The sequence below is a fragment of the Geotrypetes seraphini genome, chromosome 14 (assembly GCF_902459505.1).
Source record: "Geotrypetes seraphini chromosome 14, aGeoSer1.1, whole genome shotgun sequence".
Lineage (NCBI taxonomy): Eukaryota > Metazoa > Chordata > Amphibia > Gymnophiona > Dermophiidae > Geotrypetes > Geotrypetes seraphini.
The window spans coordinates 18,522,686-18,542,806 of NC_047097.1; the positions used below are offsets into that span (position 1 = coordinate 18,522,686).

General features: G+C 46.3%; 1 protein-coding gene across 5 annotated transcripts in view; it reads left to right on the forward strand.

Annotated features, from left to right (window-relative positions):
• MYEF2 (myelin expression factor 2) overlaps window positions 1-20,121 on the forward strand; it is a 222,122-nt gene that overhangs the window by 77,718 nt on the left and 124,283 nt on the right. For all 5 annotated transcript variants that reach the window (XM_033920385.1, XM_033920384.1, XM_033920386.1 and 2 more), the window contains exons 8-9: window positions 8,764-8,813; window positions 8,893-8,947. In XM_033920385.1, the coding sequence (XP_033776276.1) occupies window positions 8,764-8,813; window positions 8,893-8,947 (105 nt within the window). The remainder of the gene's footprint in view (window positions 1-8,763; window positions 8,814-8,892; window positions 8,948-20,121) is intronic.

Sequence of the window (20,121 nt, forward strand, 5' to 3'; positions counted from 1 at the left end):
CTGGATGAGGAGAATCTACGGGATCCCCGACAACATGGATTTACTAAGGGGAGATCCTGCCAATCCAACCTGATCAGCTTCTTTGACTGGGTAACGGGGAAGCTGGATATTGGGGAGTCCCTGGACATCGTGTACCGGGACTTTAGCAAAGCATTCGATAGCGTACCACACCGCAGGCTACTGAGAAAGATGAGTTCTATAGGATTAGGTAACACATTGACGAAATGGGTTGGGAGCTGGCTTGGAGGTAGGCTCCAAAGGGTGGTGGTGAACGGCACCCCCTCCGAAATGACGGAGGTGATTAGTGGAGTACCACAGGGCTCAGTCTTGGGCCCAATCATATTCAACATCTTTATAAGAGACTTGGCAGAAGGGCTTCGAGGTAAAATAACATTATTCGCCGATGACGCCAAACTGAGTAATGTAGTGGGCAAATGCACAACAGATGAAGATTCAGTGCCCGACAACATGATGCACGACCTACTCCTACTGGAGCGATGGTCTAGGACATGGCAACTCAACTTCAATGCCAAAAAATGCAAAGTTATGCACCTGGGCAGCCAGAATCCATGCAAGTCTTATACCCTTAATGGCGAGATCCTAGCAAAAACGGTAGCAGAACGAGACTTGGGGGTAATCGTCAGTGAGGACATGAAGTCTGCCAATCAAGTGGAGCAGGCTTCGTCCAAGGCAAGACAAATCATGGGCTGCATACGAAGGGGTTTCGTAAGGCGGAAGTCATTATGCCATTGTATAGATCCATAGTGAGGCCCCACCTGGAATACTGTGTGCAATTCTGGAGGCCGCATTATCGCAAGGATGTGCTGAGACTGGAGTCGGTGCAAAGAATGGCCACCCGGATGGTCTCGGGACTCAAGGATCTACCATACGAAAAACGGCTTGACAAATTACAGCTATACTCGCTCGAGGACCGCAGAGAGAGGGGGGACATGATCGAGACGTTCAAGTATCTTACGGGCCGCATCGAGGCGGAGGAAGATATCTTCTTTTTCAAGGGTCCCACGACAACAAGAGGGCATCCGTTGAAAATCAGGGGCGGGAAACTACGAGGTGACACCAGGAAATTCTTTTTCACTGAAAGAGTGGTTGATCGCTGGAATAGTCTTCCACTACAGGTGATTGAGGCCAGCAGCGTGCCTTATTTTAAGGCCAAATGGGATCGGCACATGGGATCTATTCACAGGGCAAAGGTAGGGGAGGGACATTAAGGTGGGCAGACTAGATGGGCCGTGGGCCCTTATCTGCCGTCTATTTCTATGTTTCTATGTATTTTGGACAAATAAATTTTTTCATTGAACATATTTGGCGGAGACTATAAAAAGTAGATTTCACAACATGACCAATATGATCATGATAAGTTAATTTTTCGTCAAAAATTACTCCGAGAATCCTGATCTTATGAATAAGTTTCAGAGGAACACCTTTAATAGTAATTGGGCGGAAGCACATTATCTGTCTTTGTCGGCGGCCATGTGGCCAGAGTCGACAGTATTCAGACAGACTTCCTCGGCCGTCATATCCTGGAACCAGGAGCATGGTCTCTCTTGCAGGAGGTGTTCCGTTTGATTGTACACTGCTAGCGTCAGCCCCGGATGGAATTTGTTGGCTTCAGCAGAGAATTTTGAAGGCCACGTGCTTTTTCAGTTGACGAACAGTGAGGAAGCTAGGGCTAGATGCCTTGGTTCGACCCTGGCTGGCTCATGAGCTCCTGTATGATGTTCCCTCCAAGACCTCTGGTCAGTCAGGTCCTCCGCCGGATAGCAACACATCCTGGCTTGGTGATTCTACTAGCTTCAGACTAGTTCATCGCCAATGGTATACAGATCTCGTCCGTTTTCAGTGGGGTGAGAATCTCCGGCTCTCCCTTCATCGATACCTTCTCAGTCGGGGCCAGTGCCCATGGAGAACCCACAGCACTTTGGTCTTACGGCATGTTGGTACAGGTCTGGATGACCTCTACACAAGTGATGCTGAGCACCATCCTAAGTCTCTCCTTGGAACAAATTTCACCGGACGTTAGGAGGAGGTTGTAGTGCTCTTTGTTCCTCCTGCAAGTGTCTTGAGCGTTCAGTTTTGATGAAGCACGATTTTTCAGATATAGTTATCTCGCCTTTTTTGCTCTCAATGAAATCCTCTACTATGGAGTCTTATTCTAGAGCTTGGAAGGCTTTCCAACAGTGGTGTGCTACGAATCATAAGAACATAAGAATTGCCATCTCTGGATCAGACCCTGGGTCCATCGAGTCCGGTGATCCGCATGCATAAGACCTCATTTTAGAATATTGTGTACAATTCTGGAGGCTCCCTTTTTTGGTGGTTCTGGTTTATTCTTCAGGTGGGCCTAGAAACCTATTTAGCAGTGGGGGCCTCCCTTACAGTTCAGGTTGCAGGCTTTTTGTGTTTAGAGCGTGCAGAGGCGCTAGTTTGCTTTCGCATCATTCAGCTGGTTTCTGAGAGGGGCATTTTGTTTGCAACCTCCCTTGCATCTTCCTTTCCCTTCGTGGAATCTTTGCATTGTTCTACAGGGCCTTGGAGAGGCCTCATTCGAACCATTGAAGGATGCTTCTCTTCAGGATCTGCCATTCAAGTCTGTCCTGGTCGCCATTGTTCAGCACGGTGTGTTTTTCGGTGCTTTAGGCTCTTTAGTTCAGGGTGTCCGTTCTTCGTATTCTGTACGTGGGAGTTTTCGCCATACTGTACCTACCTTCCTTCCTTCCTGCTGAAGGTGGTTTCTGCTTTCCATGTTAACTAGGAAGTTTGTCTACTGTGTTTCTTTCTGAATTCTCAGAGTGAATGGATTGGATCTTGTGCAAGGTGCAAGGTCAGTCTTGCTCCACTGTTTGGAGCGGTCTAATGTTTCATGGCTGGCGGAGTGCCTATTGATCCTGACTCCTACGCCTTGCCAGGGTCTGCTAGCATCCAAGGCTTCGATCGCTCGATGGCTTCGAATGGCCATTTATGCGATTTCCTTTGCCTGCAGCAAGCAGTCACCAATTTCGCTTAATGCCCACTAGTCTGGTAGTGTGCCTGCGTTGTGGGTGGTGTCTCGTGCAAGTCATCCTGATGAACTTTGCGGGGCGGCTACTGGGTTATCTCTCCAACTTTTACCCGATTGTGCTGAGTGAATGTGGCGGCTTGTTCTGCTGCCACTTTTGGAACCTTGGTGTTGAGGGCATGCTCTTTTGTCCCTCCATAGTAATGGACCCTAATCGATTTTCAGAGGGTTGTGTTAGTGAGGAGCTAGCTAAAATAAAGGTAGACAAAGCGACGGGGCTGGATAGTTTACATCCGAGGGTGCTGAAGAAACTTAGAGAAGTTCTGGTAGCTCTGCTGACTGACCTTTTCAATCAGTCTCTAGAATTGGGAGTGGTACCGGAGAAGGACGGATGTGGTCCCTCTCCACAAAAGTGGAAGCAAGGAAGAAGTAGGGAATTACAGGCCAGTAAATCTGACTTCTGTGGTAAGCAAATTAATAGAAATGCTTTTAAAACAGAATGGTCAGGTTTCTGGAATCCTGTGGATTACAGGACTGGAGGCAACATGGATTTACTAGAGGTAGGTCTTGTCAGACAAATCTAATAAATTTATTTGTCTGGGTGACCAGAGAATTGGATAGAGGATGTGCACTAGATGTGGTGTATTTAGATTTTAGCAAAGACTTTTGACAGTGTTCTACACAGACGTATAGTAAATAAACTGAGTGCCGTCGTGATGGGTCCCAAAGTGACGGGCTGGGTCAAGAACTGGTTGAGTGGAAGGCGACAGAGGGTAGTGATCAATGGAGATCACTCTGAGGAAAGGGATGTTACCAGTGGTGTGCCTCAAGGTTCTGTTCTTGAGTCTGTTCTTTTTAACATTTTTATAAACGATATTGCTGAAGGGTTGTCGGGTAAGATTTGCCTCTTTGCAGATGATACCAAAATCTGCAATAGAGTAGATGTGAATAACATGAAGAAAGACCTGGTGAAGCTTGAAGAATGGTCTGAAATTTGGCAGCTAAAATTTAATGCTAAGAAATGCAAGATCATGCTTTTGGGATGCAAAAACCCGAGGGAATAGTAGTTTAGGGGGTGAAGAACTTATGTGCTCGACAGAAGAGCAGGACTTGGGTGTGATTGTATGTGACGATTAGAGAATGACACGGTGGCGGTTTACCCGCGGCCACCGCATTTTAGCCGCGGGTCACCCGCCGAAAACGGGGAAGAAAACTAGCAGTCGCTGCGGCGACGGGGACAAGGCCATTCACCGCCCGCGGGGCGGTGAATGGTCTTGTCCCCGCAGTGAGGCATGAAGGATCGCGTGGTCCCCACAGCTCACACCCGCCTGCCCAATCGATTCTAGTGTTTAGCCAGCTCTCTCCCTTCTCCTCACCTTAGTTTGTAGATTTTCTTTTTCGGCGCGATCTTCTGCTCTGACGCAACCGGAAACAGGAAGTTGCAGCAGAGCAGAAGATTGAACACTGAGCAGCCGCGCGTGCGTGGCTCTTTGGGAAAGCGTGCAGGTCGCCGAAAAAGAAAACCTATAAACTAAGGTGAGGAGAAGGGAGAGAGCTGGCTAAACACTAGGATCGATTGGGCAGGCAGGTAGTGGCTGCGGGGACCGTGCGATCGCTAGTGTTCCCGGCTCAAATTGGAAGGAGGGAGTGAAAGGGAAAAGGATTCTGGGCCAAGGGGATGAAGTCGGAAAGAAAAACCCACAGCAGGAAAGAAAGGGAAGGACTGGCAGGTGAGCCAGATGCTAGAAGCAGGGGGGGGGGGGAAGAAAGAGGGAAAAAAGCTAGATGGGGTTGAAAAGAAGAGACACACTGGTATGGAAGAGGAAGATAGGGGAAATCTGGACACAAGAAGGTAACAGAAAGAGGGGAAATTATGTGCATGGGGCATAGGGACAGAGACATAAAGGGGACATGCCATGGGGATGGTATATGGACACAGGGGGGGCAATGACAGATATATAGGGGAGATATTAGAAATGGAGAAAATAGGAGCACAGAAGCGAGATGGTTTGTGGGGATGGGACAGGGACCGAGCTTGCAGGCTCCAGTGGCTTGCACAAATTACATTGTAACGTGCCATGAAAATAAGAGGAAGGAAGGTGGATAGGCCACGCGAGAGGAGCTGAAGGGTAGTAGAAAGGAACAGATGGTAAAGGAGGGAGGGAAGGGTGGTGGTGGAAAGGAATAGAACAGACATTGAAGGAGGGTGGAGAGGAACAGACCCCCAAGGGAAATGTGGAAGATAGAGTGGGAAGAAGACAGATGCCAGACTATGCGGGAGCGGAGGGAAGAAGATGGGTGCTAGACCAATTGGGGGGGGGGTTAAGGGAGAGGCACAGTAACAGCAAATGGAAGACGCAGAGAGAAGACACACAGTGGATGGAAGGAATTCAATGAGAAGATGTGGAAAGCAGAAACCAGACAACAAAGGTAGAAAAAAAAATTATATTTATTTATTATTTTTTGCTTTAGGATAAAATAGTATATTAGTTGTGTTGATAAAAATTTATAAACAAAGCCCTGCCAGCTGAACATCTCTTTCTCTAGTTCAGCAGCAGGAACTTTGATTTATAAGAAAGGAATAAGCTAAATATTACAGTACTAAGGCTTATATGGATGCAGCGGGGATGGTGACGGGGCGGTGAATGGGATGGCAGTGGCGGTGACGGGGCGGTGAAGGGAACGGCGGTGACGGGGCGGTGCAGAGGATGGTGGGCCGGTGACGGGGACAGATTTTTTCCCCGTGTCATTCTCTAGTGACGATCTTAAGATGATCAAACAGGTGAGAGGTATGGCTAGTAGGAAAAAGGAGGTATTGATGCCCCTGTATAAGACCTTATTTAGAATATTGTGTACAATTCTGTAGGCCGCACCTTCAAAAAGATATAAAAAGGATGGAGATGGTCCAGAGTAAGGCTTCTAAAATGGTATGTGGTCTTCGTCATAAGGCGTAAGGGGACAGACTTAAAGAGCTCAATCTGTATGCTTTGGAGGAAAGGCGGGAGAGGGGAGATATGATAGAGATGTTTAAACTTTTGATTGCAGTATTCACACTGTGTTAGCCCGGAAGGAGAACTTCTTGCCTTCGTTTCACAAATTTTGATTTTATATTACGACGGGGTGCTCCACATGGCTCTCTACATCAGAAACCCCGGACCCCTGAGGAAGGAGTGTTTTTCTGAAACACGGACCGTGTTTGAATCATAAGAGAGCCGTTTTTATGGATTTAAATTTTATATAGACTTTTAATAAAGATTCCTGCACCTTGTACGTTCTACTCTGCAGTCCTTTGTTTTAGAGATGTTTAAATACCTATGTAATGTAAATGTGCATGAGTTGAGTATCTTTCATTTGAAAGGAAACTTTGCAATGAGAAGGCATAGGATGAATTTAAGAGGTGATAGTCTCCAGAGTAATCTAACTCGTACTTTTTTACAGAAAGGGTGGTAGATGCATGGAACAGTCTCCCAGAAGAGTTGCTTGATAATCCTGACTGCTTCCCCTCCCTATTGTGGTTTACCTTAGAACTGTTTGTGGTATGGCGGTATATAAAAATAAAGTCGTTATTTTTCTTCTTTTAATTTGTAGTTCTTCCAACTTTCCTAATGTTTTTGTCAGTCAAGTGTTGTTAAGTGGATATTTGTCAATTTCATCTCCCTCTTTTTAAAATAATTTGTAAAACGCTTAGAAATCTTGATTTGCGTTTAATCAAAATTTTAATAAACTTGAAACTTGATGGAAACAGTGACACTCTATCTGAATTCAATTGGTCCTGGGATAGGCACATGGGATCTCTCAGGGAGAGAAAGAGATAATGATTACTGTGGATGGGCAGACTAAATGGACCATTTGGCCCATCTGCTATCATGTTGCTATGTTTCATTCCTTTGGTACGTCACCTAACATATGGAATCCGGAAGGGACGTAGCAAAATGGAAGATTAGGTTTATACCTTCGATAATCTTCTTTCTGTTAGTCCCTGTAGGATTCCATACCTCCAGCCCTCTCTGTATATACTCAGTTGTTTGGAATAGCTTGCTTATTTCTGCCCTGATGAATCTCCTTACAGGCAGGCTTGAACGCTTTCCAGCCAGTTGACAGATCCTGTGGTGTGCTTTCATGAGTATATGCATTACCGAAGGCCTTTCTTGGGGTGCTTGTTGCACACATCAGGGTTGTTCTACATTGCTTATAAATGTTTTTCTGAGTTGCCTTTGTGTCTGTTTATCGCTTGTTAATATGTTGCAGAGCAAACCAGTTCAAGAATTACTTATGTTGCTGGGAATTTTCCCCTGTACCTCATGTCATATATTGGTCCAGGTTTGTTACTTGGCTTTGGAACTTAACTGGATATGTTTGCTATTCTCAGGCTAATGGGGTGGAGTATGTGCTTAGAAAAGTTTGTGGATTTCTGAAACTCCCGGATTGCGTGTTAGGATTGAACACCTAGTATATGGAATTATACAGGGACTAACAAAAAAGATTATCAAAGGTATAAACCTAATCTTCTATTACAGGTCGTGTGTTTGGTGGCTATTTGGTTGTGCTTTGCGTTTTAGTTAATAATAATAATAATAATAACTTTATTTTCTATACTGCCATAGTCTTGCGACTTCTAGGTGGTTCACAATGAAGAAAAGCTGTACAGTCAGCGAATTACAGTGTATAAATAGATAGAGAACATTGAGCGGTCAGAGATTACAAGGTGCAAAATGGTTAGAAGACAAATATACATAGGTTACAGAATAAGAATTAACTTATTTTCATATTACATTGAAAATGATCGGGCACCAGCGGGAAGCTGGGTATAATTGTGAGGACATTATAGCAGACAGAGAATATAGGGTTCCTATTATGAGGAATAAAGAATTCTGATGAGGTGTGGTAGCTTTGATCGTGGGGAGAAAATTGGCTAGGACATGAATTTCTTAAACAAGGTGGTCTTTAATTCTTTCCGAAAGACACTGTAGGTCAATCTAGCGACATCAATGAAGTAGCCTAGCCAAGTTTGCTGTCTACCAGCTTGAATGTTCTGTCTAGGAAGGTTTGATATCTGCAGCCTGTGATTTTGGGTATGTAAAGAGGTTGCGATTTCTGGTAGACCTAGTGGAGGAGTAGAATTTGAAGTGAGGTAGAAGGTAGTTGGGGGCCATTCCCCAGATTAGTTTGTAGCAAAAGCAGGAGAATTTGAATAGAATTCGTGCCTCAATTGGTAACCAGTGCAACAGTCTGTAGAAGGGACTAATGTGATCACGTTTCTTTAGTCCGAATATTAAACGGACGGCCGTGTTTTGAACTATTCTCAATTTTCTCACGTTTTTTTTTTTTTAGGTATCCCCAAATAAATGATGTTACAGTAATCCAGGGTGGATAGAATCAGTGATTGTACCAGTAATCTGAAGGATAGAGGGTCGAAGTATTTTTTTATGGTTTTCAGTTTCCAAAGAGTGAAGAGTTAAGCAGTAGTCTCACTTAAGTAGGTAATGCCCTTCCTCCTTAAGGTGGCGTTGCTGCCTGGTTTTGTTCAGATCTGTCTTCATGTGCTGGCTAAGGGAGATAAACCTTCCCACAGTTCTAGATTGGTTTGGTTAGGCCTGAGGAAAGAGAATTAACAGGGCCAAATTTTTCCTCGCTAATATAGGTTGATTTTTCTTTAAAATGATCTTTAGATTAAGATCAATTGAGTTTATCTGAAATGTTTGTAACCTTTCACTTTTATCCCTTTTTCCTTGACTGGTGATATTCAGCTATGTTCAATGGACAGTTTTTATTTGATAGACCTATGCATGTGAAAATGGTAAGTCTTCCACATCCTTTTTTACATGTAAATTTAGTGCTTGTAAGCATGGGCTTAACTTGCTTTTCTGTTGTAACAGGATGATAAATCAATCCCTCAAGATCTAATGGAAAGTAAGACTCCACAGCTGCCTCGTAAGTATTAGGAATAACTTGACTACTATTCCTATCAGCAAATCAACAAATCAATCCATTTGGCTAAACCCCAAGATTCAGATTGGCGGTTTTAAGATCATCTGGAGGCATTGGATAATTGCAGGAATATGGACTTTAAAGGATGTTATTTTAAATGATAAGCTGCTTGATTTTACACAATTGCAACATAAATTTGGGCTCAATAAATCACAAAGTTTTAGATGGTTGCAATTGAAGCAGGCCATTCAGGTAGGATTCCCTGAATGGAAAAGCCTTAATACTCAATTTAGTTTGGAATTCTCATGCTTCCAGGTAGATTTTCTGGGTCACCAGGCTGCACAGTGGTATAAAACTATTAACGAATTGGTTAAGAAAAAACATAAAAATGGTCTTAGGGATATTTGGAGCATTGAGATTAAGCATCAGTTTCAGCTTCTCAATGGCCACAAATTTGGTCTTGGAGGATAGGATGTACAATGTCTGCATCTATGAGACAAACATGGTTTTTTCTTTTGCATAGAGCATTTTGGACCCCAGTTAGATTACAGAAGTTGAATAGTTCAAAGTCTGATAGATGCTGGCATTGTAATCTTGAAATAGGGACTTTAGATCATCTTTTGTTTTATTGTCTCTATTTTAGCCTTTTGGAATTCCATCTGGAATCAAGTAAATTGTTTACTGGAAAATCATATAGCACTATCTTATAATACAGTTTTATTTGGAACAGCTATGAGAAAAAAGAGTCAGATATCATTTAATAATAAATTTTTATTAATCATATCACCAACAATTGGAAGGATTGCAGTAAACTTAATTTCACCTTTTGGTGGAACTCATGTCATATGTTCAAAATGGAAAGATCAATAGCTATACAAAATGGAAATTATAAGTCCTTTTCTAAAATATGGGGGCCATTGACATCTTTTTGTGATGATTAAACACCAGTTATTTTATTGAAATATACACCATGAATAATAGGGAGGGGGAAGGGTTCTTATTTTATTGTGTTTACTATTAATAATAATGGGAAAGGGGGTGGGTTATCGGTTTATATATATATATATATATATATATATATATATATACAATTGTTGTTTTTCTTGATAGACTTACAAGTGATGTTTTCAAGAATATGTATGATATTAAATTGTACACTTGTTGAATGATTAAAAATGAATAAAGATATATATATAAAAAAAAGGAATACATTTTCATGAATCCATTATACTGTTCTTTCTAATGTTTAGTCTACAAAGGTTTGCTGATTAACACAATGACCCTTTACAACAAAGTTTTTCAATAAAGTATGTTTTTCTCCAGGATCGTAACAGTCCCACAAATGGGTGATAGCACCATGTGGCAGAACTGAGGGGTCTCCTCTCCTAGAGCTCAGATTTCTAATCATGTGCTAGAGTTTCTTAAGAACTTAAGCATAACCATACTAGGTCAGAAAGAAGGTCCATCAAGCCCAGTATCCTGTTTTCAGCAGTGGCCAATTCAGACTACAAGTACCAGGCAAGATCCCAAAAGAGTAAAAAAAGATTTTATGCTGCTTATCCCAGGAATAAGCAGTGAATTTTTCCAAAGTCTTTTAAAAGTGTATGTCTATGGATTTTGCTTGTAAGAATTTGTACAGATCTTTTTTTAAACCTTGCTAAGCTAACTGCTTTTGCCACATTCTCTGGCAATAATTTTGAGGTTTTACTTTCAAATATTTTTATTGAAGACACCGAAAAGCACAAAACAGCAAACATCAAAACATTCAAGATAGGTTGTTGCATTTTGATTGTATCCTATCAGGAAGCCCAAAATCTGTAGCCATCATTCAACTTTTTCCAATGTTGTAACACCCTTCTTCCCATCCCATCCCATTTACCATTGAATAGTTATAGACCTCTTCATGCCTCCTCCAAGCAAACTGTCCAGGGACTTGGGTTCTTAAAGTCCCTGGATCAGGCAGGAAAGTCCATGTCTGAGAGAGAAATATTACTTCTTTAGCACTCTCCAGACCAGTAGAGGTTAATCTTTATGAATGAGTATATATCCAATCATGACCAGCAGGTAGAGACTTTCAGTCTCCAGCAGGTGTTGAGTGATCTGTACCCATCTCCCTTGGTAGGGCTATTGGAATTTGTTTAGGGGGATTCTAGTCCCTGTTTTTGGCCGGACAGAGCTTGGGCGGGCCCTGTTTGGGGGTCCGTCCGACCTCAGGGGTGTCAAACCCGGCGGGTCTCGAGCGGGGTCCCTCCCCCCACTTCCTCCACTTCCCCACATTTTTTTTAGAGTAGCCTCAGCAGTAAGCCTTGCCCCCTAAATCAAGCAAGGCATATTGCTTCGAGAGCCTGTGGAGTCTGTTCTGTTAAAAAAAAAAAAAAAATCCTGAGGTAGTGCCGGTCTGCAGAGTTGCTTCCCTGTCAGTTTACTGTATTTTTGCACTAACCGGCACTTTTTCTCCTAGCTAGGTCGCGTATGGAGCAATTGTGCCCTTCTCGGGGGGAGTATGACACAATTTGGTCCAGCCGCAAGGCACTCGCGGCCGGCCTGAACTCGGCGGTTTGGGCCGGTGTGGTCATGGAGCTCTGACGGCAGCGGTTGCAGGCATCCAGAGCTCCCTGGCCTTAGTGCCTCGTGAGCCGGCTGAAAGCAGTGAGGCAACCCGGTCTGCTCTCACTACCTCCGGAGAGATTCCCCAAACCGCCGACGGTAGGGGAACAAGGATTCCCTCTCAGCTGATTTTTCAACAACTGATGCCGGCTTGCCTGCTTTAGCGTCTGGGACAGTTTAGGTTTCCCAGCCGCTACAGGCCCTGGAGGGGTTATTTTTGGTGGGATCTTAGCCATTTTGACACAGTTCCCTCCATTTTGTTTGCAACCTCAAGTGACCTTCCCCCTGTATTGCAAATACAGGGGCAGGTTTCAGCAGGAACCCTGGGGTTTTTTTGCCCCCAGTTTAATTTCTTTCTTTGTGCAGACAATTGGGGGTCCTATGTGCATCTGGGGGGTTTCGGGGGGGGGGGGGGGTTTCCCTCCACACACCCTCTGGCTTTGCTTCCCTCTTTTCATTTGGCGTCCCCCTCTTACTCCTCTCTCATCCAAGCGCCTGCAAGGAGCTTGGATTGCGAATTGGTGGTCGGAGGAGCGTGTTGGCGTGGTTGAGGACCTGGCTGCTTTGGCGGGCTTCCAGGATCCTCTAGATGGGACGGCCGCTGGCAGCGGGGCGTCGGGTTTTCCGTCTTCCAGCGCAGATGTGTCCGTGGTGCGCTTTTTATTCAGAGGGATGAGCTTTTAGACCTGATTTAGCAGGTCTCGGTGCTGCATTTTTGAAGTTGCGCCACTGGAGACCCTGCGTATGGGAGCCCCTCTGCTTCAGGGGGTCTGTCCTGTTTCCCGCTCTTTTCCTCTGCGTCAGGATTTTTGGGATTTTGTGCTGGCGCAGTGGACTACGTCGGGGTGCCGTTTCGGTTGGTACGCGCCTTGGAGGGGGATAGGGCTACCTTAATTTTGCCAGTGGTGGACGCGGTGATCTCGGCACTTAATAAGTGGCATACCGTGCCTGTTATGGGCGGTTCTGCCCTTAGGGTCTCTGAGGAGCGTACGTTAGACACTTCTTAAGTATAATTTTGATGTTTCTGCCTTGGGGGTCCAGGTGGCTATTTGTGTGGGGCTGGTGGCTCGTACCGTGTTTCGTGGTCTGAGCGTGTCCTGGATCATGAGTCTAATGACTGGTCCTTAGTGGATCAGGAGGTGGTGAAGGTTGAGATGACTGCCTCATTCCTCTCAGATGTTCTGTGTGACTTGATGTGGAGTTGATGTGCAGTACCTTGTGGCTTCGCGCTTGGATGGCGGTTGCCATGTCCAAAACTGAACTTCCCAAAATTTCCCTTTCGGGGGTTGTTTTTGTTTGGAGAGGACTTTGATATGGTGGTTCAGACTCTGATGGACTCTAAGGTGCCCTGTCTGCCTGAGGACCGTGCCCGCCTGGCATCTCGGGGTGGCACTGCCCGGGGGCGTCTGTGGGAATTTTGCAAGTTTCGCCTGGGGCATGGGCTGCTTCTTTCCAGGCTTCTGGTTTTTCCCTGGGGTCGGTTGGCTTAGTGCATGCAGTCCTTTCAGGGGGCCCGTCGGGGGGCTGTGTGTTCCCCCCGGTTCCCCTGCTGCTCGTCCTGCACGATGGCTCTTTGCCGGTGCCCCCTTTGGTTCCCTTGGGCGCCCGGCTGCGCAACTTGTTTTCCAAGTGGGCCGAGATCACGTCTGATTAGTGGGTCCTGGTGGTGGTGCGGGACGGTTATGCTCTGGAATTTTGCCCACTCTCTGCTGGATCATATCTAGCCTCCGTGTCAGGTGGTATGGGAGACGCTAGCTGTTTGCCAGACCCTTTGGCGCTTGCTAGATCTCAAAGCAGTTGTCCAGTGTCCCCTCAGGAGTGCAGCACCGGCTGATACGCCATTTCCTTTCGGCCCATCCTTGGTTTAAACCGGGGTCAACAGGGCTCTCAAAATTCCCTTTATTCGCATGGACACACTGCAGTCTGTCCTTCTGGCGGTTCAGCCGGGGGAGTTCCTGACTTCTCTCGCTCTGGTGGAGGCTTACTTGCCTGTTTACATTCGGGCCTCTCATCAGCTCTTTCTTCGCTTTGCGATATTGAGTCAGCACTATCAGTTCTGGCCACAACTCCCCGGATGTTCACCAAGGTGATGGTGGTCGTCGCGGCGGCATTGCAGTTGGAGGGCATTCTGGTACTTCGTGAGGAACTGGACAACGTTCTGGGGCAAGAGCAAGCTCTACAGGAAAGATGGACTACACCTGAGTGCAGCGGGAACTAGACTTCTAGCAAACAACGTCAGGAGAGGAATAGAACAGGCTTTAAACTAAAAAGAAGGGGAAAGCTGACAAGTCGACCAAGTGTCGACGATTCGGAAGAAGGTATCCCGTGAAGATACTAAGGGGGAAAAAGGCTGGGAAGAAACAAGGGACAAATTACACAAGTCGACTAACCCAGAAGAGGAGGTTAGAAAGATTGTAGCAAAAGAGAAGAAAGCAGAGGCCGAAGCACAGGAAAAGGAAACAATGTTAAGAAAATACCAGGATCTAAATTTCATATATACTAATGCAAGGAGCCTAAGAAACAAAATGGGGGAACTAGAAGCCATGGCCAAAGCAGAGGACATAGACATCATTGGAGTCGCTGAAACATGGTGGAATGAGGAAAATAAATGGGATACAGCACTGCCGGGGTACAAGCTCTATCGCAAGGACAGGTCAGGACAGAAAGGAGGTGGAATAGCCCTATACATAAAAGAAAGCATACAATCGACAAGAATGGACACAGCAGAGACGACTAACAAGCTGGAATCGCTATGGGTTAAAATACCGGGAAGGAAAGGACCTGAAATAAAGATGGGCCCATACTATCGTCCACCCGGGCAAACTGGAGATATCGATGAAGAAATGGAAGCCGAGATAAAGCGAGAATGCAAAAGCGGTAACATGATTATTATGGGAGACTTCAACTACCCAGGGATAGACTGGAGTCTTGGAAGCTCAAGATGTGCTAGGGAGACAGAATTCCTGGAGGCTACAGAAGATTGCTTAATGGAGCAGCTTGTAAGAGAACCGACGAGAGAAAATACCACTCTGGATCTAATCCTAAATGGGTTAAGGGGACCTGCAAAGGAAGTAGAAGTAGTGGGTCCGTTGGGAAACAGCGATCATAATATGATCAAGTTCAAGGTTGAGGTTGGAATACTGAAAGGAAAAAGAACCATAGAGACAACTTTTAACTTCAGGAAAGGAAACTACGAAGCAATGAGAGAAATGGTCAGGAAGAAACTTAGGAACACTTCCAAAAAATGGCAAAAGGTAGAACATGCCTGGTCTTTTTTCAGGGACACGGTGAGTGAGGCACAAAATCTGTATATCCCCAGATTCAGAAAAGGGTGCAAAAAGAGTCGAACAAAAGACCCGGCGTGGATAACTAAAATAGTGAAGGAAGCGATAGGCAATAATAAAAATTCATTCAGGAAATGGAAAAGGACAAAACTGAGGGGAATTGGAAAGAGCATAGGAAGTATCAAAAAGAATGTCACCGTGTGGTTCGAAAAGCCAAAAGAGAGTATGAAGAGAAGTTAGCCAGGGAAGCACGAAATTTCAAACCATTCTTTAGATATGTTAAAGGAAACAGTCGGCCCGGGAGGAAGGGGGAACACTGGATGACGGAGACAGGAAAGGAGTGGTGAAGGAAGAGAAAGAAGTGGCAGAAAGACTTAACATGTTCTTTTCATCTGTATTTACAAATGAAGACACAACCAACATACCGGAACCTGAGCAAATCTTCAAAGGAGATCAAGCAGAAAAATTAACATCCATGGAAGTGAGCCTTGAAGACGTACGCAGGCAGATAGAAAAATTAAAAACTGACAAATCCCCGGGTCCAGATGAAATTCATCCAAGGGTTCTGAAGGAAGAAATAGTGGAACTACTGCAGGAAATTTACAATCTATCCCTGAAAACAGGCGTGATCCCGGAGGATTGGAAGATAGCCAACGTTACGCCCATCTTTAAAAAGGGATCAAGAGGTGACACGGGAAACTACAGACCGGTGAGTCTGACCTCTGTTCCAGGGAAATGGCGTAAGCACTGATAAAAGAAAACATCGATGAACATCTTGAAAGAAATGAACTTCTGATAACCAGCCAACATGGTTTCTGCAAGGGGGGATCATGCGTAACGAACCTATTGCACTTCTTCGAAGGAATTAACAAATGGATGGACAGAGGAGACCCCATAGACATCATATATCTAGATTTCCAAAAGGCTTTTGACAAGGTACCCCATGAACGCCTACTTCAGAAACTGAAGTATCATGGGGTGGAAGGAGACGTACATAGATGGATCAAGAACTGGTTGGCGGGCAGGAAACAGAGGGTAGGAGTAAAGGGCCACTACTCGGGCTGGAGAAGGGTCATGAGTGGGGTCCCGCAGGGCTTGGTGCTCAGGCTGCTGCTATTTAATATATTCATAAATGATCTAGAAACAGGGACAAAGTGTGAGATAATAAAATTTGCGGACAACACCAAACTTTTTAGTGGAGCTCGGACTAAAGAGGACTGCGAAGAATTGCAAAGGGACTTGAACAAACTAGGGGAATGGGCGACGAGATGGCAAATGAAGTTCAACGTTGAGAAATGTAAAGTGTTACATGTGGGAAGCAGAAACCCGAGGTACAACTATACGATGGGAGGGATGTTAGTGAATGAGAGTACCCAAGAAAGGGACTTGGGATAATGGTGGACATGACAATGAAGCAGACGGCACAGTGTGCAGCGGCCACTAGGAGAGTGAATAGAATGCTAGGTATAATCAAGAAGGGTATTACTACCAGAACGAAAGAAGTTATCCTTCCGTTGTATCGAGCGATGGTGCGTCCGCATTTGTAGTACTGCATCCAATATTTGTCGCCGTACCTTAGGAAAGATATGGCATTACTCGAGAGGGTTCAGAGGAGAGCAACACATCTGATAAAAGGTATGGAAAACCTTTCATACGCTGAGAGATTGGAGAAACTGGAGAAGAGGAGACTTAAAGGGGATATGATAGAGACTTACAAAATCATGAAGGGCATAGAGAGAGTAGAGAGGGACAGGTTCTTCAAACTTTCAAATAATAAAAGAACGAGAGGGCATTCAGAAAAGTTGAAAGGGGACAGATTCAGAACGAATGCTAGGAAGTTATTTTTTACCCAACGTGTGGTGGACACCTGGAATGCGCTTCCAGAGGGCGTAATAGGGCAGAGTACGGTACATGGGTTCAAGAAAGGATTGAACAATTTCCTGCTGGAAAAGAGGATAGAGGGGTATAGATAGCGGATTACTGCACAGGTCCTGGACCTGTTGGGCCGCCGCGTGAGCGGACTGCTTGGCATGATGGACCTCAGGTCTGACCCAGCGGAGGCATTGCTTATGTTCTTATGACTGGTTGATTCGGGCGAAGTCGTTGCAGGAGAGCACCCGGGTTACGGCTCGGGTGGTTGAGTTTCTTCAGTCGCTGGGCTGGGTGGTAAACCTTTCCAAGAGTCGGTTGGTCCCAGCTCAGCGTCTGGAGTACCTTGGGGTTCTGTTCGACACCTCCTTGGGGAAGGTCTTCCTTCCAGAGGCCTGGGTAAGCAAATTGCAATCTCAGATTCGCCTTCTTTTGGCGTCCTGGTGTCATCGGGCGCAGGATTTCCTCCAAGTCTTGGGGTCGATGGCAGCGTTCCTGGACGTGGTGAGGTGGGTGCTGGCCCACATGTGACCTCTTCAGTATGCTCTGCTCCGGAGGTGGTCACCCCAGAGGCACAGTTTGGATGTCCCTGTCCCTCTGCGAGGCTTGGTGCGCTGCAGTCTTCGTTGGTGGCTCCAGACCTCTTATCTGATCCAGAGGTTGAGTCTGGATCTACCGCGGTGCACGGTGCTTCTCATGGATGCCAGTCTCCTTGATTGGGGGGGCTCAGTGTATAGGTCATTCAGCTCAGGGCACCTGGTCCATGGAGGAGGCGTCCTGGTCAAGCAACGTATTGGAGACCAGAGCCGTCCGTCTGGCGCTGTTAGCCTTCCGCTCCCTCTTGATGGGCAAGTCGGTGAGAGTACTGTCGGACAATGCCACGGCGGAGTCTTATGTCAATCGTTGGGGCACCATGAGCGCTCAGGTGGCGCTGGAGGTGGCTCGGCTCATGCTTTGGGAGTCACACCTTCTGGACCTCTCGGCCTCTCACATAGCCAGGGTGGAGAATGTTCAGGCGGACTTCCTCAGTCGTCACATCTTAGATCCCGGAGAGTGGTGTCTCAGCCCCGTGGCTTTTCAGTTGATAGTGCAGGCTTGAGGTCAGCCCCTGATGGACCGATGGCCATGAGTGGCAACGCCAAGGTGTCCCGGTTCTTCAGTCGTCGCAGGGATGGACTGGCCGAGGGTCTAGATGCTCTGGTTCAACCATGGCCAACAGAGGGGCTGTTGTGCGTGTTCCCTCCTTGGCCATTAGTAGGCAGAGTTCTTCTCCGCATTGTTTGCCATCCGGGTCTGGTGGTTCTGGTGGCTCCGGATTGGCATCGACATCCGTGGTACGCGTATCTGATGATGCTCAGGTGGCGGATCCTCTTCCTCTGCCTCTCTTGGATGACCTTCTGATGCAGGGTCCCATTCTCATGTTCAACCCGTCTCCCTTCTGTCTTACGGCTTAGCTTTTGAAAGGGGTCGCCTTGGTAAGAAGGGGTATTCAGATAAGGTGATCTCTACGCTCTTGGGGTCCTGAAGGTTTTCTACCTCTCAGGCTTATGTGTGGGTTTGGTGCCTCTTTGAGGGATGGTGCCAGGCACGGGGAGTGGTCTCTTTTCGCGCTTCTCTGCCTAACATCTAGAGTTCTTGCAAGATGGCCTGGATAGAGGCCTGGCTTGGTCTTCTCTCCGGGTTCAGCTTGTGGCCTTGTCAGCCTTTCGGGAGTTAGTGACAGGTCAGCATTTGACAGCCATTCCTGATGTGATTCGCTTTTTGCGGGCGGCCGAGTTGCTCAGGCCTCCCGTGCGGCCCTCTGTTACCTCTTGGGATCTCAGTCTGGTGCACCCGCCCTTCGAACCGTTGGGCGGCTGCTCTTTGAAGGACCTTACTCTGAAGGCGGTCTTTTTGGTGTACATTTCTTCTGCAAGGCATGTTTCTGAGCTAAAGATTTTCTCTTGTAGGGCTCCCTTCTTGGAGTTTTCTAGGAAGCAGGTTGTCTTGAGGCCTGTTCCTTCTTTTACTGCCAAAAGTAGTTTTTCCTTTTCATGTCAATCAATCTGTGGTCCTCCCGGTCTTGGGAAGTCGGGAGGGCTCTTCTGAGCAAAGACAGCTGCGCAGGTTGGATGTTGGTCGGGTCCTTCGCTCTTATGTGCAGCGGACCCAGGAGATCAGGAAATTAGATCATCTCTTTGTCCTTCTGGCGGGTCCTCTTAGGGGGGCTGGCGTTTCTAAGGCTACTATTGCACGCTGGATCAGGGAGACTATGCTTCCGCTTCTCTTCTGAGGCAGAAGCCCATTCCGGAGTTTCTCAAAGCTCATTCCACTCGGGGTCAGGCGGCTTCTTGGACTGAGTCATTGCTCGTGCCTCTAGTGGACATTTGTAATGCTGCGGTTTGGTCTTCCTTGTATTCCTTTGTCAGACACGTTTGGGTAGATGTTCAAGCGCGTCGGGACGCGGTGTTCGGTGTGCGTGTTCTGGTGTCAGCCTTTCGGGGGTTCCGCCCGTGTGAGGGACTGCTTTGATACATCCCATTCTTAAAGATTAACCTCTACTGGACTGGAGAGTGCTAAACTCCACGAAGAAAACGACCAGGAGACTAAAAGTGATCCAAAACACAGCCGTCCGCCTCATCTATGGCCTAAAGAAATGGGAACATATCACCCCTTTCTACCACCAACTCCACTGGCTGCCTTTCGAATCCAGAGTACTCTTCAAATTCGCATGCTTCTGCTACAAATCGGTAAACGGCCTCTCGCCAAGATACATCAATCACCTCTTTAACCTTTACTGCACCAACAAGAAATCCCGTAGAATTCAACTGTTCACCTACCCCTCGCTTAAGCTCTGTCATCTTAAAAGATTCCTAGACAAAACCTTCGCCTTCCAAGCAGCTAAGATGAACCCATGGATCGCCCAAATGATTCTCGAGGCTCCCACTTACCTCGACTTCAGAAAAACACTCAAAACTTACCTATTCAACAAACAAGCCCCCTAACGCCCCCTCTCCGGAATTACCTGGCCACACGCCCGCCCCTTTCCCCCTTCATTGATCGCTGACTTCCAGCTCACTTACCCTCCTCCTTCATTAGCCTAGTTCGGCTAAAGTTGTTGTAAATCCAATAAACCGTGGTAAATCGGCCCGTTCGGCCCTTCCCCCCCCCCTTTTTATTGACCGCTTTCCTCCTTCTCTACTTCCCAGTCCCGCTTCTTCAGCCATGTTCGGCTGAAGGTGTTGCAAATCCAATACATTGTTTGTATATCCAATACATTGCCTGTAAACCCAATGCATTGTTTGTAAATCGGCATGTCAATGCGGATCCTAATGTAATTATTGTGAACCGCCTAGAACTCGATGGGCATGGCGGTATATAAGAATAAAATTATTATTATTATTAAAGAAGGAGAAATTAGGTTCTTACCTGCTAATT